At 40.6% G+C, this 26,565-nt stretch overlaps 1 protein-coding gene across 1 annotated transcript in view; it reads right to left on the reverse strand.

Annotated features, from left to right (window-relative positions):
- Positions 1-17,424: 17,424 nt before the first annotated feature.
- The window catches only part of tmem186 (transmembrane protein 186), a 54,041-nt gene continuing 44,900 nt past the window's right edge, over positions 17,425-26,565 (reverse strand). The window contains exon 4 of the mRNA XM_041035787.1: positions 17,425-17,455. Within this exon, the coding sequence (XP_040891721.1) occupies positions 17,448-17,455 (8 nt within the window). The 3' untranslated portion in view covers positions 17,425-17,447. The remainder of the gene's footprint in view (positions 17,456-26,565) is intronic.

Genomic DNA, 26,565 nt, shown 5'->3' on the forward strand with positions numbered 1-26,565 from the left:
CCATTCTTAGTAATCAGTAAACTTTTATCTTTTTACCTTATCTGTTACTCCCCAAACTTAAACATATGGGTGCATGTAAACACACTTATGCACACACTCATTTGCTGACATGAATACACATGCCTGACACACACGTCTCCTTCCCTGGTCAACGTCCATCACTCATCACATCATATGAACGACTTGAGCAACATTTAAAAAGGTTATGGCAACATGGATGCTCTCTCTGGTCTCTTTTTTTTTCCAGCTCTGAGATCATTTTTAATAATGGCTTTCTTCAGTATGTCTCCAAAGCAACTTCTGAACCCTGAGGGTTAAAGAGAGATCTCTCTCTCTCTTTTTTTTAAGATTCAATAAAGCAGGGTGTGGAAATTGTCCAACTCACAGAGCTTCCAGATTTAGTTTCCATTTTTCCTGTAATGATCTGCACTCACCCACTTTCAAGAGTGACCTCTGATTCCTATCGATGCGACAGGAATGTAACGGCATAAATGCTGTTTCTGAACAACAGCAGACATAGTGGCCAAAGTGCTTGTTTCATTTTGTGTATCAGGTTTCTACACTTGAAAGAAAAACACAACTGTCTTGCTGCACACACCAACACTGCAGTAGCTTTGTTTTTTTTTTAATGAAGAAATTTTTTCAATGTAGTGAACATTGCTTTTTTATTTTGATGCCCTTTAGCTGACAACTCAGTCAGCGTTAGCTTTGCTTGATCAAATGAAGAATTTCTCTTCAAAGTGCTCTATTTAAAATTTATTTGGCTTAATTTTTTTGCAAATAGTCTTCAATCAGAGAAGGAATCATATCTTTAAAATGCTGGACTTTTTCTGCTGAGTTCTGTTGATTCTGTGTTTTTCTCTCCAAGGGCAAACTGGGAGTTCCTGTGTGTTTGGCATTGGCCTGAGTGAGAGATTGATAAATGAGCACTGTGTGAATTGGTCTGCTAAATGACTCTGAGTTGAATGAAACCATTTGTCATGGCCGGTTGCCTACACACATTATCACACGTGGATCATCTAGATAGCGGATCCATTAAGACCACTTTGATATGACATTATTTCCTCCTTTTCCTTTGAGGTAAAGCGAGGAGCTTCATGTGCACCACGTCCAAGTGCAACAGAAGGAAAACAGAGTTGACATGACATCGATGACCAGAGAATGTAAATAAACAAGGGATGATTACAATTTCTTTTCTCATGATATGGTCAAATATTCAGATAAAGATTTTAAGCCAGTAAAATTATTACTGAAAATTATGAGGATTTATAACAATTTCTTCTCTGAAATCTGACAGGCTGATTAAATTTACTTATGAATTAGTACAGAAATGAAAAGATTAATGTTTTATGTATCAAAAGCCATGTAAATCTCTCACACCATGTTTATTTACACAAACAAACAGCACACTATGGGAAAGCGGGACTGTGTGTAATTGGCAGGATGTCTTGACCGCTCTCGACAAGCTGACAATGTCATGCAGTCATGTGTGGAGGTAAACACACAGAGCCTCTTCCCCTCTGTCTTCCTGACTCCATCCTGACACCCCCGCCTCACCTCCTTGTCTCCAGCTCATTGGTTCGATGCAAAAAAGCGTTGATCCCACTTGTTCTGGTTCACTAATGTCTGGAATCCCTGTTCAGATCAACAGGAAAGGAATCCTCTCTGTCCTCTGAGACAGCTAAAAGCCTGTCTGCTTTAAAGAGGGCTGGGAGGTCTCGTAAACCTGTCGGATCCGACGGTGTCCTTTTACCTTACCTAGCTTCAGTCTCGGCGCAGAGCATTCCCGGACGCTCTTAAATGGCGGTTTATGGCTAAGTTGTGCGCCCCAGGATCATCAGAGGTTTACGACTGACCAATAAAAATGCTGCTGTGATTCGGAAGCTCCCTAACTCATCTCCCCTCTTCAAACCCTACCCCCAGTTCGCTCTTCCTTCTCCAAAGATTAGAGAAGACCCCAATAAACTCACCACCCTTTCCCCACTACTCCTCCATTTGCCTCCTGCATTCATCTCCCATGTTATCTGAGGCCAGGTTAGAGTTTACAGTGTGACGGCAATGTTTTTTATCACCACAAAGCTGTCATGATAAACAGTATTGTAAAATGATAATCTGAGGCTTAATCAGTTCATAAAATGTTGTCAATTAAGCACAGTGTTTCTTTAAAGGAACAGTTCAACATTTTGGGAAACACCGATTTTTTGCCTAGAGTTAGACGAGATCATGTCTGTATGGGAATTATGTAAGTAAAGTACAGTAGCTAGCCAAAAAAAAATCTAACTGCATGTATTTAAAAAAAAAAAAGTACAACAGTGGTGAACCTTAGAGGTGCTGGTAGGCACATCTTGTTATCCGTGCATCTGTGGTTATCTGCAACCAGGCTAGCAGTTGACCCCTCTTTCCAGTCTTTATGCTGAGCTAAGCTAACCAGCTGTGGACTGTAGTTTAAAATTTACTGTAATGACAGTGGTAAATGTCTCTCTGTAAGAATCCAAACAAGTGTATTTCCCAAAATGGCCCTGTTGCTCTGAACGCTGATGAAATATTCTGTTTCTGTGTGTCTCTTTCTATCTGCACATTTTTCTCTCAGCACTCTTATTTCTGTTTGACATAGCATCTAACAATCCAAGCACAATACGAAAATGAAAGAATGATGAGAAAGAATGCATTCCCCAGAATTTCACTTCAACAGCTGATCTGTTTTTATCAAATGCTCGACTTGGCCCATGAGAAGCTCAGAGGCTCCAAAACATTCACAGTGAAAACGTCACACGACATCTAAACAATGCCTTGTCTGGTGTACCAAACCAGTAGAAACAGCTGAGGTGATGTGCAGCGATTGGTTCAGTGCACAAAGAACATCCATCACAAACAGTAGAGATGGTCTCTGATGTTGAATTCTTGTTCAGGTTCAGACCAACTGAGAAGGTTGTTCAGCTTGTGATTCAGGGATTTGATTAGATTTCACTTTAAGTTTCTTAAGGCCCTGTGTTTCTCTCTCTCTCTCTCTCTCTCTCTCTCTTTCATCTCTAAACAAATAAACATTCATTCATTAACAGCACACAGGTACACGGTATTTTACACATTTTCACCATTTATTTTGAGTCTTTCGGTGACCAAACTTTACAGCGGCTGACCTTTCCTGACTCATTATGTCCATCAAAGCAAACACACTCCACTGTTTTCTTACTTGCTCATCCGCAAATTGGAGGTGACAGTTTTAGACGGGACAGCTAAACATGGTCCGGGTCATCCATAAAAACAAGCTGCTGGGGTCAGTGCTGCAGGTTTACATCTCTGGTTATGGTTTACATGACAGATGGTGGAGTTACAGCTAAATTAACATGTCTCCCACATGCATCAAGGCAGGGAGGAGTTGTCTTCTCATACATTACTGTGTTGGCTTTTGTATCTGTCTTGGAGGGGGTGGTCTGGAATTAAAAAACTACGTGTACAGTAAAAAAGTCAAAACAAAATGTGTCTAAATCTGCCGACTATGAAAGCTCCAAAGATTTAAAAGAATTGTGATCATTGTAAAAACAGATCTATCATCATTCTACATTACTGAAAATAAACAGAGAAAAGTATTAAAAAGGATAGGATACAGGCTTCAGTGCAGGGACTGCAGAGACTGTAGCTTCACATTCAGAAACTTTGTCCTTCTGTTGAGGTGCTGGGCATATGACATAAAATGAGTTTATTAGAGCTTTTTACCTGAAAGCAGCAGCCTGATTTCAGCAAATTCAATGCTTAAATTTGGTATTTTAACATGTTTTGCAGTTTACCCTGAAGTAAGTGAACTACAACCACTCCCGCATAGGCAAACCGCGTAGGTTGGTTTCCGTAGCATGTATTCAACTGCAAATGAGATTTGATAATTAGTGTTTTGATATGGCATTTTTCTCCACTTTTTCTCTACTTCAATTTAATTACACTGGATTCTTTCACATTTTGCTTGATAAGACTATTATTTGTTCCATTGAAACTTGGTCTGCTAAAGTGTGTTCAAAAGCAGCAGCATGAAATGAAGCATTTGGAAATGAAGCAGTATGCCAGTAGATTTTTTTCAGTCAAAGGAAAGATGTAAATATTTCATTTATTAGTTCAGAGTTTATGGTCTCAGTAAGGATTATTATTTAAGACTAATGGGCCGCCCACAAGCTTAGTTAAACATAACTTGAAATCTCTGAATGGAAGTATGACAAAATGTAGGTTGGGTCTGTGTGAGGCCTGTGCGTATGACCTTCAGGAAATCACTTCACCTGTTTTCTTTATTACAGAAAAAGTAAATTCTCTTTACTCTGAACAGCAAAAGACCTTGTTCCGGGCTTTTAGCAGAGCAATGATTTAAAGCTTTAATGAAGTTGTTTCACTCATGCATGTTTCCTTACTTCTGTACAGCTGTAAAAACAACGTATTGGCTTCCGCAGAGGGACTATTTCTTTCAAATGATAGTCACTCTCCCCTGGAAACAGAGGTGAGAATGATCCTGGATGTGGAGAGATGCAACACTGTGTGTTGTCATGAGGCCTGCATACAATTATGCAACAACCTTGTGTCTCTATTTTATTGTGTATTTAAGACACACAGTAATGACTAGATTCGTTTCTCATTAACACTAATACACAACCAAGCCCAAAGTAAAGTTAGGACAATGCTGTCTCTTTAGGCTGGTATCCCCCAGCTGTCCTATTTCATTCTGTCTCTCTGATATATGCAGGGGGACTCAGGGACTCAAAGAGAGACTCAGTCCCTGTGTGGGTGATAAAGTAAAATGAACTGAATTGTGTTCAACTCTGTGTAGCAGCCAAAGCTCCAGATGCTGTGTGTATGTAAACATCTTTACCACTTCATGTCTTTGTATTAAACAAAAGTAGGAGCCGACCTACTGTCCCTCTGCTACAGAAAGATGTAGGAGTTGCACATCTTGTGCAATCAAGAAGTTGTTTTATGTTGTAATAGCACTAAAAGGAAAGACTTTCAATTTAGATAGCCCAGGTCTACTTCCCTACTGAAGGAGGCAATAATGAAAAATCAAATTTAACTCCAAAATAGGCATATTAAATATGCATAAGATGCAATTACACAGTTATCAGTTACTGTCAAAATCATCCTTATAAATATATTTTTCTTTGAAATGCTGGAAATCTATAATTAAGTTCTAAAACACACATTGCAGTAGAGATTCACAGGGGAAAAAAACACCAGAATTGGAAAAATCTGCCTCTCCTAACCACAGCACTTCAGCTGTCAAACCTACATACTTCACAAGGACATCCATCTTTTCAACACATCCATCTAGTATCTAGTTCAGGGCATTTGATTTTGTTTTTTCAGCACAATGTGTGTTTTCAATAATACCTATGCTACAACAAATATGTTTTACCCAGTACATGGAGACCTGGAAACACAGCTGCCTCCAGCACCACAGCACCTCAGCTGTCAGAATATAATCCCGCCATCCATTAACTAAATCCATGATAAACACATGTCAGGCCCCTAATAACACTTTCCTAAATGCTTACTTGTGTCCCAGAGGCTGACCCTTCGCTCCCTCTAAGTGGACGATAACTCTCATCTAAAAGTCATCTGGTCCGGTTTACAGCCTGTTGGGGGTCAGGAGCCCTGTTAACTCTAACTCTCTATCTGCACCAATCAGAGCTGCTCTGTAACGTTCATCAGTTATGTGGATCAGTGACAAGGTGAGACGAGTGTGACACAAAGTGAGAGACAAAGCAAGTCAGAAAAAAATAGACAAGACATGATGGAGAAAGGGGGAGACAGAGACAGGAATTTTCAAAAATCATAACATTTTTTGATGATAATTAAACTTAAATGCCAAAAACTGAACATGTGTTATTAAGTGTTCAGATAGCAATAGTAGTATAATAGAAAGTCCCTGTGTAGCTGGTGACTATCAACTTGTGAAGACATTTTCAATCTTTTGGATGCTTTTCCTGGCACAATTTAAACTTCAGGAAACGCTTTCTTTTTGAATAGAAAGAGACATGAAAGGAGATCCCAGCAGCCTTCGCCTTTGTGATCGTCTGTGATCATAGCCTGTCAGCGATGTAACAGCGATCTGAGACGGCACTCAGATGGCCTTGCTGATAGGATAAGACAGAGCTGTTGACCAGAGGGTGAGACTGATCCATGTACATGATGAAGAGCTGATGGAGCGAGATAACATGCTGTGGAAGAGAGAATGAAAAGATATTGACAGACTGGGAAAGAGGGAGTGAAACAGACGGATGTGAGAAAGTGAGTGAAAAGCTGAGAAGCTCTGGATGACTGTTTAGTACATGAGGTGATGAGTTGAGGTGATGGTTTATTTAGACTGTCCATAAATCTCTCTTACAAGAAGGAATCAAATTACATCAACAGGTTTTGGTGCAAAGCACGTGCAGATGGGACTGAGACCAAGTCAAGAACGAAATCAAGTCAGCAATCAAGTCTAATTCAATATATAAACAGTCTAGTCTAATAGTCTATATATTTGTACAAAGGTAAAAAATAATGCTCAAGCAGATTCTTTAGTAACTTTATTGTACCAACTCAGTACATAAGACTCTGACTCATCAGTGATTAGATGTTTTTGGAAAACTTCCAGTTGTATCTGAGCCAATGCTTCAAGAGTAGTGTTTAGTATTAAACATTATATTAAGTCACAGGCTTTTAACATTACACAGTGTGAAAGTACCTGATTGCATATCACATTTCATGGAGTTTCACGGTTCTGCTGTGATTTGTAGAAATAGAACAGGAAAAAACACTGGAAACATGTTTTTGCTGTCATGGAGTAACTGCATAGATCAGCTGCTGTCAATCACCCGACCAGCAGAGCTAATGACTTTAGCAAATGCTGTCAGTCAACTAAATTAGAAAAAAAGTAAAGCAGTAATTCAATATTTTGTGAGTGATGTTATATACCTGTAAATATGTAAGTATGAGCTAAACTAACCAATTTCTAGAGCTAGCAACTAGTTAGCTATAGCTCTGTCAAAAGGTAAAACTAAATCTGCAAACTATTGCCACCATTCAACCCATTATATCTTGTTTGTTTAATCCTCACTAAAACAAAAAATGGTTTTACAGACAGAGTGTGAAGAAACGACCACTACTGGCTCCACTTTGCCTTTGACAACAGAGCTAAAATTCCAGACTGTTTTCATTTAACTGAAAACTAGCTGAGAGTTTTCTCTTTTTTTTTTCTTGTTTAAGATTCCCGGTATAAACGTAATGTGCCTGGAGCACAAAAGCATCACCTCTCAGATTCTGTGAGAATCCATCCAAATATTGGTTTCCACACACACAAGGTAAATGAAAGACTAGAAGGAGAAATACCCCCAGTGAAATTCCTCTGCTTTGCAAAAACAGCAGGATTTCATGCCTCTTAAAGGTTTTTACTGAGATGCTCTTTGCCTCTTTGTTGCCCAGATCCAGAGGTATGAAGGAGACTGTCCTAAAACACTGCAGCAGATGTGTTACAGAGCTCATTTCCTTAACAGAATCCACACTTTGTGGATTTTTATTGCAGTGCAAAGCGCACCATAATCTTTCATGTTTACCTTTTATGGGGAAGCAGTCACAAAATGACATCTGTGTGTCGAAGACAAAGTTGTTTGAGTGTTACTCCAAAGCCAAGGCATGTTTTGCAGATGGACAGACTGTGAGTGTGAGTTACTTTGATTCTGACTGGCATTTCTAAGATGCAAAACTGAGAGGTTGGTAATCTAGAAACAAGGGCAGGGCAACCAATAAGCTTTATCATTAAGGAGCGAATAGAGGTGGCCTTCCCTGGCCTTTGGACCTTGGCGCAGCTCAAGATGTTCTTAATGACATTCATTAAAAGCCTGAACACGACCAAAGGCTCATTCACAGTCCGGTGCTCAAAGGTTGACCATGGACTTAGACACATGAAAACTCTCCCTTTTCGCAATTTCTTTCCCCTCAATGGCAGCTTCTCATCCTTTGTGGTTCGGCCACTGGAACGAGATGGGTTTTGAATGATGGCTGTCCATTTGTGTGAAGTAAAAATGTGAAGTGAAAAGGAGGGCAAGAGAGGACTCCTGTTTGTGATTTGCCTGGAGACTTCACAAAACTAACATCCTATAGAGTGGTTTCTATAGAAGCCAATGTTTTTGTCTCTGGAAGTCATGGGGTTAATGCTATTCTGGAGGAACCTGGGTTCCAGTTGGTTGTTCTGTGTGGTAAAGTGGTCCTTGTTGACTCTGTGTTTGTGTGAGTGTGTCTATGCATTTTCCTGGTGTGCTGATACTAGTGTGAAGACGTCAATCAACATGTGTATTCATTTGTGTTTGTACAAGAATTAGGAAAATGCGAAAATAACTAACAGACTCACTTAGTGAAACTCAGCCTGAAATAACTGTGTGACAAAAACATGAAACACAAGTGTCATAAGGTCTGGTCTCTTGAAAACATCTAAATTTTGCAGTGAAATAAATTCACTTCAATGGAATTGGCACCACTGGTGGATTTTCTCACAGGGAAAAGGTGAATCTGAACAGATTTTTTGCATCCCGGTTACCAAACTTAAGTATATTTAAATTTGTTGACCTGTCGCTGGCTGTGGTGACTTATCACAGACTCATCCAGAGTGGGGACGGTCCAAAAGGAAGGAAAATATCATAGTGTGTTGCTGCATCCACCTTTATTGAACCCTTCAGTTCAACAAAGAAAAGGTTTGGAGACAGTTATTTCCTTTCCTCTTTTCACAGCTTCATCTTCAACTTTCTTTCTCAAACTTTCCTATTTAAAATGACAAACCTAACCATAGAAAAATGCAGATCAATATGTTTGATATGTTTATATTTTCAAGTTTTTGTAGTAATTGCACAGTTACAGTTTTTCTTGGCAGGTGTTTCTATCAGAGAGAAACACAGGCAGCTAAGTAATCATGGATATCTGAGAGCAGCAGAGGAGGCTCATGATGGGGGGATTTTAGCTCCTAGCAAACTGGCCTTTATTGAGGTGTAAAAAAGGAGAGTATGGAGGACTATAGGAGAACAGACCTTGTATGCCAACAGACCCCTTAATCCTCAGACATAGAGGCATGACGAGACTCCCAACACACTGAGTCTAAACTCAAACAAACTGCCTTAATGATTGAGACGTTTAGATTTGGTGTTTGGGTGCACGTTTTTCCTTCTTACATACACTTTTTGGAAAATACCTCCAGCATCTCAAAAACAAGAAAGCCTACCATTTTTCCACCTAGAATATGTTAATCTTTGAAAAATCCATTTGTCAACATTGCATCTGTTATTTTATTTCATTTTGTTATATTTCTATCGTCTCTCTTTGAGCACAGCATGAACCCTCTTTTCTTAAAACAATAAAGATTTGTTGATGTTTCAAATGATCCTTAAACTAACTTGGACCAGTTACAGAAACAGCTGAGTGTTTTCTGTTCAAGCTAATCACAGACAAATGACTTTGGCACAGCAAGACGATTAAAATATATCACTTTGGACACGTAAAAATCCACACTGACCATACATTTCTTTTGCAATGCGGTGGACCCATCTGCAGTGCAGCTGGTGCGTATATTTAATAATCCCAAAGCAGCATTTGAATGCTAATCACTGAAGTCTACTATTTATGCTTTAGAAATTGCCACATTTGTCTTGAACTGAATCGGTATGTACGACCTCCTGATTGTGGGAGAACGTTTCATGAAAAACAGGGGAACATGATCTATTTTGGCATTTATGGGCCCTTTAGATTCATTCAACTTAAAATAATTTTAGATTATTTTTTCAGGCCCAGTAGTAGCTTTGAAAACTCTTTGGAAAGCAAAGATAAACTGATATCAATTGATTTGTATTATCATCATGGATTAGAAACCTTTACATGAGAAATAAGAAAGAATTTACAGCTGGATCAGATATCTGATGGGGGAAAACAAGCAGGGCTTTTATTTTTATGCCCTCATGATAGTTGGGTGAAAGAGGACGTGAAGAGGAAGTGATGGAGGACAGATTGGTGCTAAGTGGATTGACCCCCGGCCATCATGATTAAAGCCATAAAGAGGGGCTCTGGTCAGAGGTTATTAAAGGATTATAAAGGGCTCGAAAGGGTTATACGGATGGGTCTGGAGAAGATTAACCAACACTGCCACTCAAATCAACACCAGCCCACATTCCACAGCACAAAATTACACACCAGAAAGACATGTCCATTTAGCTAACTTCCAAATAACTTGCCTTGTCTCTGTAAGTAAAATTTGAAAAATGAGAATGGTGATGAGTCTGCAATTGTAGTTTGGCCATGCAGAGGAAACAGAAGTTGGTAAAGTGGTAAAGAGTGAGATGAAGGTAAAAAGTCACAGTGCTGTAAGAAAGAGCAACAGTCAGACAGCTTTAAAACAAAATTAAATAAAATTTTAGTTTCTAATGTTGTTGTTCTAATGTTCTTCTGCTCCATAGCTGTCACTTTGTTCACAATCAGGCTCTAATTTCCATCACACTTTCAGTGTCATGCATTATATTGTCATTATAAAATATCAGTTATAGTCACTTTCCTTAAAAACATCCGAGTACTCCTTCACCCACTGCCAATATAAACATTCTCAATTAGAGAAAGGGTGAAAGGGGCAGGACAGAGGCCCCATATCGGAGTTTGCCTTGGGCCCCCAAATCACTAAATCCGCTCCTGTCTACATCATTGTTCCATGCACCAGACAGGTCCAGAGGAATGAACTGGGTGGTAATGGGAACCAGAGCTTCCTGTGCTAATCATTCGAAGCCACCAGTGAAGACAGCAGCATCATCGCTCACTCACTGTGTCACTCCATCACTCTCTCTTTCTTCTCCTCATACGACCGAGGCCTGAGTTTGGTCCCAGCTGGTTCCTGCTGCATTCACTGTTCATCCTTCTTATGAATTTACTGCACAGTCACTATGTTCCCTGTTTTTTATTTCACCAGTTTTTCCATTGGTCAGTCCAGCTTTAAGCTACTACTCTCTGTCTTTCTCTAGCTTAAACACACACACACACACACACACACACACAGAAACACACACACCACAGAGACTTGTGTGTAAGCCATTCATCAGCAGCTAATCTCGGTTGTCTGCTTTGAGGTGTTTTGGGGCCACGTGCTCATAATGAGAAATTGCTCCTGGGCAGAGTGAAAAACAGATCACCGTGTTTCCATGTCTGTGTCTGTGTGTTTGTGAGTTTCCTCACTAGTGACCAGAGGCCCAACTTACATAAATATTTGGTCCCATAAAGGCCGTTAGCGCCGGCTTATGAATCATAAAGCTCGTTAAACAGGAGGGTAAATAAACAGTAAAGCTAGTGCTGGCGCCCCACCGAGCTCCCTCTCCTTCCATAACTCAGTCTGGGCTCCGCCTGCTGTGGACGGATGTGTTCAGCTCTCCACCTGGGCGACAGGTCCCACTGTTTGGCCTACTAACCTGTTCAGCTTGGCTGAGCCCGATGGAAAACAGTAAATGAGCTGAAGGCTTGTGCTCGGGTGTAAACGTGTGTAACAGCTCGTTGAGCTGGACATGTTTGGAAAAATCCGTTTGACGCTTGTGTTCTCAGGGGTGATTTCTTTTACAGGGTTTGTGGTTGGAAAGAAGTCAAAGTTTATGATCCATGTGAGTGTGTGTGCATGTGTGTGTGTCAGACTAACTAAAGCCTTACTAAAGGCTTATACAAAAGCACAGTTTTTAAGTATTTTTTTTATTTTAATTTTTATACATTCAATGTCTTAAATTTTTGCCATGGTTAAATTGCTTTTATTTGACTTTCAGACAAGAAACACACACACACACACACTCACTTATTGTGTGTGTACATGCTTGGTGTTTTATATATCAAAGTGAGCATATGTCATTACTGAAGTCCATGTGCACCTTCCTGAAAGTCTGAAGTGCATCTGAGGGCACGATGCCTGAGTGGAACTACATTTATCAAACCAAACATCTGAACAGATACAGAGCCGACTCTGACAGAGATACACTGGAGGAAAAACCTCAGCCCTGGCTGATATATGGACCATGACGTCACAACTGAGACCAACAATAGTACCAAAATTCAGTCTAAACAGAGTAACCACAAATATTAACAGCACTGTGATTTTTCATTTCTTTTTTGTGAATCAAGTTGCTAGTCAAGCGTATCTGTGGCAAACATTTTCAAAATAAATGAACTAATATTTTGTGTATAAGTTGGACAGAAATTTCGGATGTAATAAAGCAGTAATGCAATACACACTGATCAGCCACAACATTAAAACCAGTTTTAATGTTGTGGCTCATCTGTGTATTCCTTTTCTTACCTCCCAGCCCCTCCTGAATCACACTCCACTCTCCTATATCTTCTTCCTTGACATGCTGTGATACACTTAATCTTAACAAAACAATCCTTTGTATTAATCTCCTCCTCAACTCTTCTTTCTCTTATTCCAAGCATTTCTCAATCCCACATGATCACACGGGAGGTCACAGGAAGATTTTGTTACAGTTTTTCTCAGGACACTGTGACTTTGGCTCTAATACACCTCTCACAGTCTTGGTAAACTAGAAGTTTGAGGTAATTTTACAGCTTGCTCATTGTGAGTCAGCCAGCTGCATGGATAAAATAAAAAGGTGCAAAATGTGGACAAGCTGCAGTCAAATAAAAATGACACTGTTCCGTTCTTTCCATCTGCCAGTTTCACCAGTTTTCCTGCCATCAATCACAAGGTGTTACTTTATTGATCCCTGAAGGCAAATTCTTTTTTCACCCAGACCACAGGGTGAGCCATAGAGCACCAACCCTGGACCTGGGTGGGTGGGGGGGGCACAGGGTCTTGCTTATAGGGACACTTCAGCTGGACAGATGACCACTTGCACTGGTTAAAAACCAGCTGCCACTGTCTTGTCCAGCACACCAGGGTGATACCAACTGCTGTTTTCATTAGTGTTTTTCTTGAATTCACTTTATTATCATTATACCGAAAAACTGGTTTGTTGCCTAAACCTAACCTCACACACTCTCACCACCTGCCTAATTGTAAATGTGACACCTCCTTAACTGAGAAAAAAAGTTTATCCAGGCAGCTATTGGGTTTCCTTCAAATCATGATTGGCCACATAAATTAGTTGGAAGCCAGTGTATTTATATGGGGTTAGGTAGCAGACTGATTCCACTGGCTTGGAAGAGCCACCATTCACATGGGAAAGCAAACGCTGTCCATCATGGTGCATTGTGTGTGAAAGTTGTGAATCTAAAATGGGAGGTTTGTTGCTGTGCAGTCTAAGTGGAAAAAAATGATCTGTTCTTGATCAGTAAACCACTTAGGATGTTGCCTGATGCAATGGAAAATGTGTTGTATGATTTAAGATAGAGATGGTTAGATTCTTACCACTGTCAACTGGTGCAAATAAAAGGCAAAGGGATCCTAAAACAACAAGAAGCAGTTTGACGCCCGCAGTGCAAACACACTTTCAGCTGGACCGTGTAATCCATGCAGCTATTTTCTTTTTCCATTAACTGGGCATCTGTGTAAGTGGTGTCTTCAGTGCAACTGGCTCCTGTGTTAACCTCCAACATGCTCTCCTTTTGTTTGCTGCTGCACGGTTGATGTGGTGACCTTACGAACCCTGCAGTGATTGTTTCGCGCGGTTAAGTGCCTCCTGCTTGTGGGCAGAGCTGAGCGGTGATAATGTCTACCAGATTCTCCTCCTGTCACACACGCTCTGTGTACATGCAGCAGCACATAAGCAAGCATTTCAACGCACATGAAGCTACACACAGACCCCTCTTCACGCTCTATCCCAACAGTAAACACTTGTGATTCACTGATGCTTCAGAATGTTTTCAGATGGCGGAGGAAGCCGTGTAAGCATGCAGCCGACATGTTGACAAGCAGATGTTGAAACATGTCAAGTGCTTTTTGGTGTGTTTATTTTGGAGTCTGCATGGAGCAAACTCATCCTCCAGAGTGCCTGGAATTTCTGTAAATGTCCATATTGGTGACCTGAACCTCCACTTTGCCTTGGTATCCCCCGCCATCTGCCTCATTAATATCATGCTCTGAATAGTTTGGACATTTATTTATTTATTTAGTGATTGAAGGTCTTGATGGAAGCAAGGTCATGTGTGAGTGACAAGCATGTGCTCAGCTAGACCACCACATAAAACAGACATGAATGCATATATGCCCCTCAGCGACTACCATCGCACACCTTCACCCTTCCTGCTCTCACTCCTGTAACCTCAGCCTCCGCTATGGTGACTCGAGCTGTCAACAGATGGCTGGTCCCACACAGTGAGTGTTGATTTAGTCAAAGATGTGAAAACAAACCAGGTGTCTCCTCTCCTCACCTCACTTCTGTTTCCTTCCTTTCTAGAGCTTCTCCAGTCTTACTTTCATGTGGCGACTACTCTAAATCAGTGGCGACACAGATATGAGGTATGAAAACCTCTGAAAAACAAATCACGTCTGCATTAGCATTTATACCAGATATAGTTGGGATCAAAAGAACAGATGTATTTTTCCCTTAGACACTCCAGAATAAAAAATATGAGTAAAAGTGTGTCACTAAAACCACTGTTTCCTGAAATTCAGAAGATAGAGGGAGGGAAGATCATGCTAGCAAACAGGCAATCCAGCAGGTTTAGCTCAGTCACAAAAACTTTAAATCAAGATTTAAATCAACCTATACACAGAAAGACTTTTTCTGATATAAATTTCTGAACCTACAATTTCAGAAGATTTTTTCAGGCAGCTCCATAGCTGTGGAACCATGTTTTCAATGATGGGGTGCAGGGTTTCGGTTATGGGAACTCTTCCCAAGTCTGGTGTACTGTGGCAAAAAAAAAAAAAAAAAAAAAAATTGCAACAAAATACAGTACACCTCAGCCACCTGGACGTGGGGGTGCTGCAGCATGCTCAGTACCCCCTTCTTCTCATTGTGTGGGCATCTCACATTTCTAGCTTGGTTGCAACTTATTCTGACCTTTCGCACACTGTTTGAGCTCCACTGCACCACTTTGTAATACATATGCTGCTGATCACTGTGACTCCCTGCATTGTTCAGTCAGTAATTCATGCGTAGGCAGACACCTTTCAAACCTCAGTAGGTCTAGGCAAATCACAGAACGAGCAGTACATAGTTGTAGTTTGCAGGTGTCTTCATTCTACAAACATCCTCGTTTCACCTCTGTCAACCACATGTCAGATGGTTTTGATATTCAGGCACCAACTTGCTACACTGATGCTTTTTAACTTAATTATCTGGGAAACCATAATCCCCCTGAGAATTGCCAAAGCTACGGAAACTTTCTACCAATAGGAAGATCCAAGGTCAGCCCTTGCCACTATTTTAGGCACATTTTATTATCTGTTGCATAGCTCCGCACTCTGGGGCTTAAAAGTTGCAAATCTAATGGAAACTTGGTTTGGAGATCTGTTTATAGAAGCTGCTGAGTACAGGAACAAAGATGGGGCAAGGGAATGGTCCTTCTGTCTTGTTTGACATGAAACATTAATGCGGAAATGACTCAGAGAGTTTGAGAACACTTCTCCTTTGGCCTGCTTATATTTTTTTTCTGTTAATCTGCTAATATGTTGTCTGTCTTTAACAGAGAAACAGTTTGATTTATAAGAAGAATCCAAACCACAACCTTGCCAACCCAAACACGCAGTTTGTTCTAGTAACAGCTGCAGATAATCGATAAATATCTGTGTGTCTGTGGACACTCAGTAAAATGTGTTACCTTGAATCTGATAAGTGATGCTAACTATAGAGGCAGATGTCTACACAGTATTCCCCTGTAGGGAGTTCAGTGACACACACACACACACACACACACACACACACAACCAGATCTGGTTCAGATGTGTGTGTGGCCTGCACTAGGACTTTCTCTGGGAATTCACGCATGCTGCACAAACACCACAGCATTAAGTTTCATTTGTAAAGCTTTAGTAGACAGATACAGGGAGACATATACCAATACTGACTACTAGGTAGACTCAAAATACACAGACTTGGAACAAACCTGCACATGGTCACATTCACTCACATACCCAGACGCACACACCTGCCCTCTCTTTAGACATCAAGTCCTCTTAATGCTTCTACTTCTCATTGCTGCTGTTTTTCTTTTCTTTCTCAGTTTCCATTGAAGCCACCTCTCGACCATCTGCTCTTCTATTCAACAGGGTCTTCGGCCCCGAGCCTGGCACCTAAGGTCAGAGAGTGTGTGTGTGTGTGTGTGTAGACAATGACCCAGCCAGAAACCCCCCCCCCACAGACACACACACACTTCAAACACAACTTGCTGAGACCTTACACCGCGACCAGTCCATAGGCATCTTTCAAGATGGGTGTTAGGTGCGTGGAGAGGTGAGAGCAGGATGGAATTTATGTGTGTGTGTGTTTTAGTTTATGTGAAGTGTTTTTCTCTATATGAGCCTTGTCTACTCACATCCACATATGTGTCCATCATTTTTTCATACACAAGAGGATCAGGTCCCTAAAAGCTGCACAGATGAGCATCTGATCAATATAAACAGTCCACAACTAGAAGCGTTATCGTCTGCTCGTCTCCCAAGAGTAATTCTAGCCTTTACTCTCATTGATTTCTAAAGGAAAGATCATTATGGGTGGCTGAGCTGCAAAACACTTAAGATTTTTCCCTTTTATTGTGTGTTCGTTCCTTCATGGCTCAGTAGTGGACAACTCTACCGTTAACCCAGATAAAGCCTTGTAGGACCAAACAAGCTGAAAAATTTTGCTATGCGTCATTTCACACATCTCATTTGATTTTGTATCTGCTGCACACCACGAATGGGAATAGAAAGATTCTCAGCATATATTGGGTCTTTGGTCTTACTTTTTTATCACACAAATAAATTCTGTGCAAATACTTTGCAGTCAAATACCTCTAGCATTCTTTTTAGAAATATTTTTTAGACTCATCTCTGATGATCATCATCCAGTCTCATTAGTGTGGGAAACTTTGAACGGAGTGTCAGCTCAAAGACAGAAATCAAATGTTAAAACCCCACAGGATGCTAATCCAACAGCAATTCCTCAGTGAGCTGATGACATATATGACAAGGTGACAAACTGTCATGTTCATGTCCTGCGAATTGTCAGTTTGTGATAAAGATACAGACTTAAAGCTTCATTGGAAGTGTGTTCACTGCTTAAGTTGTAACATCAAATCTATGTTGTCTCCATCTGGAGGAATCACCTCTGTAATGCCCCTTATATCTTACTTTCTCAGGCTGTGGGAGAATTTATTTCATTCCGCGCAGGGATCAAGAAGAAACCTATGACCAACCTGTGCCACCGTTTCAGAGCAAAGCGACATGTGGACTTTGATCTGTCACGTCACATTTAGCGTGAGGATTTATACCTCTCCTCCATCTGGGAACCATCTCGCAGGGACCTCTGTGGGCGGGTAACTCTCTCTTCTCGTTATCCATCTGAGTCAAAGAAAAAAAGAAGAAGAAAGAGGAGGAGAGAGAAAGTCCTGTCATGCTTTCACAGACTGGTCATAAATTGGCGATACTGAGAGGAGGGTTCTCATTATACCACTTAATGGGTCTCCAGTAAAAAGCTTAGTGGCCAAAAATAGTTTGGAGTAGCAGCCAGTTTTTAGTTTCAAATGAAACTCAACTCAATGCTGAACATGAAAAATATTTATCGTAGTAGATAATGCGGTTGAGATAAACTGTACGATTAAAAAGGGGGATGTTTACACCAAAGTGTAACATGATTAAGACTCAAAAGTTTTTATATTTATTACAGAATGCTTGTTTTGAAGTTCAGAACTTCTTAGCTGTAATGGAATCAGTTTTGCCACATTATTCTTTCCTGTTTATACAGTCTAAATATACATGGACCCCATTCAAAACATTTGCTGATACGTAATTAGCCATTACACTGATATCATATTCTATTATGTCTGTAGTTTTAGAGCAGTTCATCATAAAAGCGCTACGTACTCGGGATGGGAAGAAATCAGCAGAATGCAGATAGAGATTGAGCAAGAAATTTTGCAATGTGTTTATTCTTCAACTACTGAACGTTTTGTTCAGTCTACTTTGACTCTGACGTAGCTCACACGTGCATTAAAAACAAGCACGCAAGACTGTTGCAGATGTTGCTGCAGATGGAACCAACATGCGCCGTGTTGGTGAAGCTTCACAACACCAACATTGTTGAATCTTAGCCACAATAAGTAATGCCAGTCTTTGTTACAAACGAAGAGTTTACAGTTGGAGACAGAATTTTTATGAAGGTGTTGAGATGAAACAAGCAAGCACCAACCGTTACAGTTGAGCATTATTGTAAAAGACACATCAGCCTCATTTGGGAAACGTGTCCATGTCAGGGTCCTGTGTTTTGTTGACCCATCTATCCACCCTAACCCCCTCCTAACAGACTTTGTCCCTCTTTATACGGCGTCACCTAACCACCGTCTTTTGACCCCGTCATAGTTACTACAGCGACTAGAGGTCAGGTAACAATAAAACGGCTTAGTATTTCCAGAGAAGTTGTGGGGTTTGGCATGTAGTTGAATTTGCTCAGAAACACATCAAGATATTGGCCTTTTACAGCAAATAGTTATACAGTTATTTTTGGTGAAAAGGCTTCCCCTAAATGTGACTGGACATTACTAGTCGCACAGCTAATGACTGAGCCATCAATCGGATAATACAAGCACAGCTTCAAGCACAACTGCATGAACTGATGCTTTGCTTCACTGCAGTCAGAGTTTTTTTTTAATTAACCACAGAGTAGTGACCATTACAGAAAAAGAAACACTACATGAGACACTTCTGTGGTGACATAAACACAAAACTACAGAAAGACACCAACTACAACTGCAAGACTTCAGTATATAAACAGAGCAGCTGGATGGAGAAATGTTTTGATAGTAAATGTGCATGTACATATGTCTATGGATACTGTGCATACCTTTATAATACAACTAGTGCATACATTTTTTCTAAACACCAGCATGTCAGTGGATTCATGTTTCTCTATATGTGTTTCTGTGTGGATAACCAGAGTCTGCCTGTACACTCTTTAATCATTCTCTCTCCAGAATATGTTGGCAGGACAGATCTAGGTCCCATCAGCTGCTGGGTTTTCTCTACTGTCGGGGAGAACAGGCACTAATGCTCTGAAAACAAGCCTGCTGTGGTCTGCAGACGGACAGAATAAATGACTGGTAACATTAGAAGAGGCAAAGACCGTTGTAGAGAAGAAAAAAAACCAAAGAAAATTCAAAGAGATGGAGAGGTGGAGAGTGAAGACAAGGAAAATGACCAAATTGATGGAAACGGGGAAACTGAGAAGTGAAACAGCCTGTCATGAAAGAGGAAACAATAAGAAGAGACCATTCAGAAGGTCCAAAATGTCTCATGTAATAATCCGTCTCATCTGGAAGCCTGACATTTATCTGTGTGAGATGTTTGACACAGCAGTGGCTCTTGTGTGATATTAAACACATCACACCCTATAAAAGCCAACACTCCTGTGTTTTATGCTGTCTGTGCGTCCAGTAGAGAGACTAGCTTCCGACAAAACATGAGGAGTATCCTTTCAACCTCTTGCAGAACCGATATTCTCCTGTTATAATCCATCCAGCTATCTACACAAGCCATAAGACAGCTCTTACGCACCTGAGCATCGTGTGAATAAAATTACATCACATGCAGACTCCAAGTCTATTTTCCAGCATTTTATGAATATGTTTTGGGCTCTGAGTGTCATCTCATTATAAAGTGCAGTCAGAATTAAAGGTGCATATTAGGGTTATGAGCCATACACAGGTACATCCAGTGCCAGTGCTCTGTGCCAAATAGGAGCTCGTATGATGTTTATATAGCGAAGTTAAAATTAGGCATGTGGAGGATAGGGAAGCATCCTCAGCTTTAACACCAGAGTCAGTGTTATCTTTTGTTAATAATAACCATGACGACAGTCTTAATTTTAACCAACAAACGCACCATAGCAACGTTCTGTTTGGCAAGTGGTCTGGAATAAAACACCTATCCAGAACAGACTTTCTCTGTTTAACACAGGACTGTTGGCTGCTGTAGAACACTCTGTCAACTATTGTGGCTTTAACAGTTTAATACAACAAAGTACTGGTTGCCCTCCACCTGCCAGAGTGTGAGTTCTGGCCAGACTGGGAGCAGTGAGGGGGACTCACACCAATACTGGCTGTGCAATCTGGCGGGGTCATGACCTCAGCTCCGTCCCGGGACACTGGGGATCTCTTCCCTGCCTGGCCTCAGCTCTGGCCTCGTTCCACAGCGCAGCCTGTGCTTGTTTGTGTGTCGATCAAGAAGTGCTAAGAAGCCAGCGGTGGAAGTAACGGTGATGTGTGTGGTGTTTGAATAAAAGTTACGTGAGTATGCTCCAAAGCCAACAGATTTGTTCCTGATGTGCCAGGCATACATCCCATTAAGTCTTCAGAGCCCATTAGTAATTTACATCACAAAGACAACATCCATTCTCATTTGACTGCACAAGTTTTACACAGTGAATTTGCAGTTCGTGAAGAACAAACCGCAGCAAAGAGTGAACGACAAAATGCTGCTGTTTGCAGAGTTGTTACTGTCAGAGCTAGAGCTGAAAGATGTGTGCGAGCCAATTCGACTTTAATTTGCCAACTCTGAAAAGCTCAGCAGAGGAATATGTTCTTTAAAACTCTGCCATGCAACCTGGTGTTTTCAATTTATCTCTTTTTCTCTCCAAGGCCTCTTGGCTTTCATCGGCTTTGGCTTGAGACAAGCTCATGGAAATTAAACTTGTCAATTCGAAACGGACCCCTCAATCAGGCGTCGTCATGAGACAGCTGGAGGAGGAGGGGCAAACAGATGCCGCCATGAATGTGTCTTTTCTAACAAGAATCTCAGAGGTGACGCCATGAAAAACTGTCACATCCAGATGAAGTCTGCATGAAACATTAGTGGCAAAAAATGTGTTGTCATGCCCAGTGTACCCCCAGGCATCGGCACAACACTGTAGACACTTTTATTGATCTGTGAAATAATACAAATGCAATGCAAACCAGCAACTAATTATTGAATTTATGCTGTAAACATTGCTTTTATTTTTAAATTACATAACACCTTTCAGGCTTCTTTTACAACTGATGCTCTTCCTCAATTTTCTGTCCCCAATCTTCATCGAAGTTTTCAATTTGTTTTTAAATTAAAATTAATTTTTGTTGCTGCAGACATTTATCTGAGGTCAGTATTCTCTCATACTGTTGGCCAAACTTTTCTTCAATTTCATGGTGGTTACTTGGTTGTTTGCTGAGCAAAAACCTCAGGTCTATGTCATGGGCTCCCACAAATGACTACATAATAACACCAAATAAATAGGATTAAGAAAATATAAATAGGAGGAATTCCAGAATTATCAAGGGCATTTTTTGCCTCCGTTTTTAGGAATTTATGGGTATTTTATGAATTTTCAAGAGTGTTTTTGTCTCAAGCACTTGTTCTTTTCTCATCCTGGTCTATAAAGGGCAGCTTTTTCAGGCAACAGATATACACAGTCACTCACAGAACCACGCCCATGTGATCACTGAGCGTTCACTGTACATCCCATCCAATTAGAGGGTGAGCTGTGAGGCCTCCTGCTCTCAGCCTTTCCCTGAGAGGAGGAGCGGGCACCTGCCTAGCATTAAAAACACACACAGCCTCACACACTTGAATGTGGCACCAAAGGGCACCAGCACTCCAGACCGCCCTCTCTTTTCTCTGCATCCCATAATAAATACAGTAAACACATGTCCTGCCCCATACGGGGACTGAAACCATGGCAACACGGTCAGATGCAAACCACGCTCTTGACAAATATATGAAAGACGGGACAGATTCAATGTGCTTGTCAAGCAGGAAACGAGAGCGAGGAGGAGGAGAGCAGAGGAGGGGCGGCCATTTTTTGCCTTTGTTTGGAAAAGTATCCATAGAGTGGCATTTGGTGTCATGCCAAATTCTCTCCTCCACAGACGGGCACAAAGTAAACTGGATTAGTCACTGAGAGGCCTTTCTCCCATAACTGACAGCCAAGGAGAGCTGAAAACTTCAAACGCATTCAGGATGTTTCTACCTAAAGACCAGACACTTATTCAAATGGAAATGCCTTTATCATCGCTCCCTGCCGGCGTACAAAGCTTTCTGACTGTATGTGCTGTACATGTGAATGGGAAGTGCAGGATTAAAATGGTCAAGAGGCTGACTCAATGAGGAGCTTTCTCCGTGTTTTGTTGAACCAAGACCTCTGTGGTCTTTAATCATTGTTTCTTCAGCACTGCTGCTAGACCGCTGCCCTCTGAGTGCTCATATAATGCTGTGCTATTATTATTTGAATGTTACTCATTTGAACTGTTGTATAGTGTTGTCTGCAACATTTCTGTCATGGTGATGTTTTGTCAAGTGAGAGTTTCCTGCTTTCAGCGCTATCATAAGCTAACACCCTTAATTACTACCGAACGTCGTCACAGCCAAAAAACTCCGAAAACACTGTGTCCTGATGTTTAATTACGTTGTACTTAATGACTGACCGTAGTATGTGCACTGAATGCTCGAGTGTCCTAATTACATTTGGAATGTCTCTTTTGTCTAATGTGAAATTTAGTCTCCTACATGTGTGTATTGGCAAATGAGAATTATTCAGCACTGCAGTGTAACCATTACAACATAACACATAACATTACAAGATAATCAGGACAAAGACTAGAACACACAGACAAGACAGAATATTTTATCCATCACTAATTAATGGACTTAAGTGTTTAACGAAAATGTTTTCTCTGCACGGCAGGATGCTCCATCTAGCAACAGGGTATGTGTGTGTGTGTGCTACCCAGAGAAAAACACACAAACTGATAACCCCCCCCCCCCGCCCCCCCCCCCCCCCAAAAAAAAAACACATCACACTCACATCACACACCCAGCCCCCTCTCTGACCCCCCACACACACTTTAAACCCCCAAAACCTCCTGTTTATCCTGTTTACAGAACCCAGCAGAACCCTCACACACATCTCCAAATTAAAGTCTCACTCAACGACAACATCCAGATCTAATCCAGAGTCATTAGACTGTAAATCTTTTATATCCCATAAACTACCTTAACTAGAGATAGAAATAGCTTTTACTCCACACTTTCCCCTTTTATAATCTAGCAGCCGATACATTTGGTGCTCTTGAGAATTTTTCCACATGTTGATAAATGTGTGTTTACACTGCACATTTCGAGCCTCTCATACAGGCCCAGCAGTGATTGTGAACTACTGTTTATCTAAGCCCAGTGGAGGGAAACCTTTCATCTGCTCTGCCACCATAAAATAAAACTCAGCACCAGACTCAAACTGCTGGACAAACACAATAAACTCCAGACCACAAAGCAATCTCCACACATAGATCCCAACAGGAAAGTCGGGATCTGCCGTGATTTGGGAGATTACTGAAAAGATTAGTCTGTGTTTATTTGGGTTCATTTTTACACAGAAGACCATGAAAGACATTAATAATGCCTTTCTGTGCGTTTGGTTTAAGTGCTATGACACACCTGCTGATGAAAGATGATTATTAAAGTGGACAGAGTGCATGTATTTTTTACTCTTTTATATATACATTTATATAGTATAGATATACCGTATATGTGTATATGAATAGATTTTACTATAGAGAATTTATATAGGGAGAATGTAGAAAGAGTTTAAAAAAAAAGTTTTATTGTCTAAATTCCCTTCAAACCATGAATGGGGGCATAGCATAAAAACAGCAGGTTTTGTCAAAGAGCAAAAAACAATCAAATGCTTTTGTTCTCTCATTAAAAACCCCATTAATTCCAATTTAACCACATCCTTCTACGTTGAGGTCCATTTTACAAGCGACAAACACTATTATTCCACCTAATAATCTTTATCTGGGCAATTACTTAATTAAGAAATGATGGTGTGGCAAGCGTTGAATGTGTAGACCGGAGGCAGACCAAACACTCGTCTGCTCCCCATCATATCCCTCATCATGGCAGCCATTTGTGCAAGCTCGTCTGTCCGGATCCACAACAAAGACCTGGCAGCTCTACTGCCTGTAACCCTATACAGGGACATGAAACACTGACCTTTGACCCTACATGTGATACAAGTGGCAGCCTTGTCCCGCAGGTCTGTGGTAAATGTGCCAGACTCATTCCTGAGCTTCCATCGCCGCAGCACTTCTGTGGCGTGTTAGCGCTGGAGCGGCTGAAACGCTTCTGACATTTGTTTTTGTGTCTCAGTAAATACAAGCCTCGGTGCTGGGATGATGATGCTGACAAAGTTTTAAGTAGTTTGGGGATTTGTGGTTTATCAGAACTAATGTGTAAATATTAGTGTTTGCATGTAACATAATACAGACTTATTTTACACTGCCAAACATCCCATCAGAGAAATGTCACATCCATGGAGAAAATCCAAACACTGTTGCATGTTGAAGGTGCACACAGCAAGGTTGAGGCTCACTGTGATGGACTGTGTTTAATCAAATCAAATCTTTTGCTCCCACACCTGTTTCCCAGCCCTGCTCAAAAAAACTAGTACCGTGGTCGTTCATAAAGTTCATACTCTAATACACAAATGATTAGTGTGGGTTCATCCAAAACAGGGGGAAAATGCTTTTCAAACTCTAGCCACTAATTCTAGCAAAATCTAGACATGAAGATAATTTGGGTTTTAACTGTCCATTATGTTGTCCCCAACATAATGGAGGTGAATGAAATTTGGTTTCTGGCACTTCCAAAATTACAGTTTTTAAGAATTCATAAGCAAATGTTGCTATGATTACTCTGGATAACAGATGAAGTTGTGCTGGACCTTTAACCCAAACATTCACTTTCTGCTTTTCAACTTTTGCACATTCAGTAAATTTTGAGTGTGAGGAATATTTTTTTTTTCTTTTTGATGAAACAAGGCTGTAGATTTTTTTTCTCTTACTGTTGATATTCCAATGTATTTCCAAAGAAGACAGCTCACAGTGTGGTCTGTGGCTTATTCAGAATAAGCGGGACATTGTTTCTTAAAAGCGATATTGCTGATGTTTCTTTGAAATGCCATTTTTCAGTGCTGCAAGCACTAAAAATGAAAATCCAGCCCTTATTTTGTGGTACTAACACAAATCTCTGCAGCAGGTATTTCAAAATTTAGGAAAATTAAACTACAGCTATTTGCACTCTGAGATACCACAACAGGTAAGATAGAAAAAAATATTTTAAATGATAAAAACAACACAGTCGCACAAACAAACAAGCTGTTGAACTGTTACTGAACAGAAATGAATTGTTTTTCTAAAAAGCAATTGTCTCTTTGTTGTTCAGTTTCATCTCCTCCCCTGTTAATGGCTGTTATACTGGATGACTCTCTGGCTAATAGTAAACACCCTCTCAGGTTTACAGTTTACAGCAGGACTCAGAACCTGCGAGTCCTCTCTCAGCACGCTGCCATGGTGTGGACCTGTAAACTCCAGGGGAGGCTTTCAGTGTATGAAATGACAGGCAGTCTTAAGCAGTATATGGTTTATGGCAGGGGGCTGCAGGTGAGGGTGGGGGGTGTTGAATCACCTCCAACAGCTCCCCCAGAGAAGGCGTCAAGTTCTGGCATGGAGACCAGTTTCGATTTACCAGCTGCTGGGTTCAATGCAGCAGAAGAATGGCAGACACACACACGCATGTCCAGACATGTACACACTTCCATATACTGTACTAACTGCTCAGCCACATCTACACACACATCTGTGCCCTATTACATTATTGCTCACTGTTTCAGTCTCTCTCTTTTTTTCACATGAAGTTGGAAGTTCTCCATCAGATCATCATGCAGACTCAGTGCTACAGAAACATATAAGAACTTACATCTATCTGGAGGATTTTATTTACACTCCCACCAGTTACAACATCCACTCTAGTAATAAGTGAGAGAGATTAAATCAACTCTTTACTTCTGTCATTTTCCAAAAAATCACAAGTGAATTTAATTTTACTCACAACTTTCAGCACCACATCAGCTCTTAAAATCGACCAAAAAAAAGCCCAAGTCAGCTATTTTTAATTACTCAAAACACATCAGTTAAGTTGATGCCTTGAAAACTGAGCGACATCAGCTTAACAACATGCAGTTTGGCTGCATCAGTTGAGCAATTCCCTCAATGGTTATTACCTTGGAAGAGGAGAAAAATGTAGATCATATTGTGATATGAAAAACTGAAAAATAATAAAATGGAAAATTAACATTGTTTTTGTCTCTACCCCAGAGAAAAATCAAACTGCATTCCTTTGTTGTTGTATCATTTTCATTTACACCAGTTACTTCATTTATATATAAGCTGGTAAATTCTACCTATTACATTTATTTGCTGCTTTTTCTCTATTGAGGTGCAGCTGCACTCAGCCTCCTATGTATTTTGTATTGTATTCTGTTATTATATTTTCTCTGTCATTGTCTTTTTTGTTTTTGTTGCCCTGCAGCAAAAAAAAAAACTCCTTCAACAGTAAAGATCTGAACTGATTTCTTTCATGCTTCTTGT

The sequence above is a fragment of the Toxotes jaculatrix genome, chromosome 4 (assembly GCF_017976425.1).
Source record: "Toxotes jaculatrix isolate fToxJac2 chromosome 4, fToxJac2.pri, whole genome shotgun sequence".
NCBI lineage: Eukaryota > Metazoa > Chordata > Actinopteri > Toxotidae > Toxotes > Toxotes jaculatrix.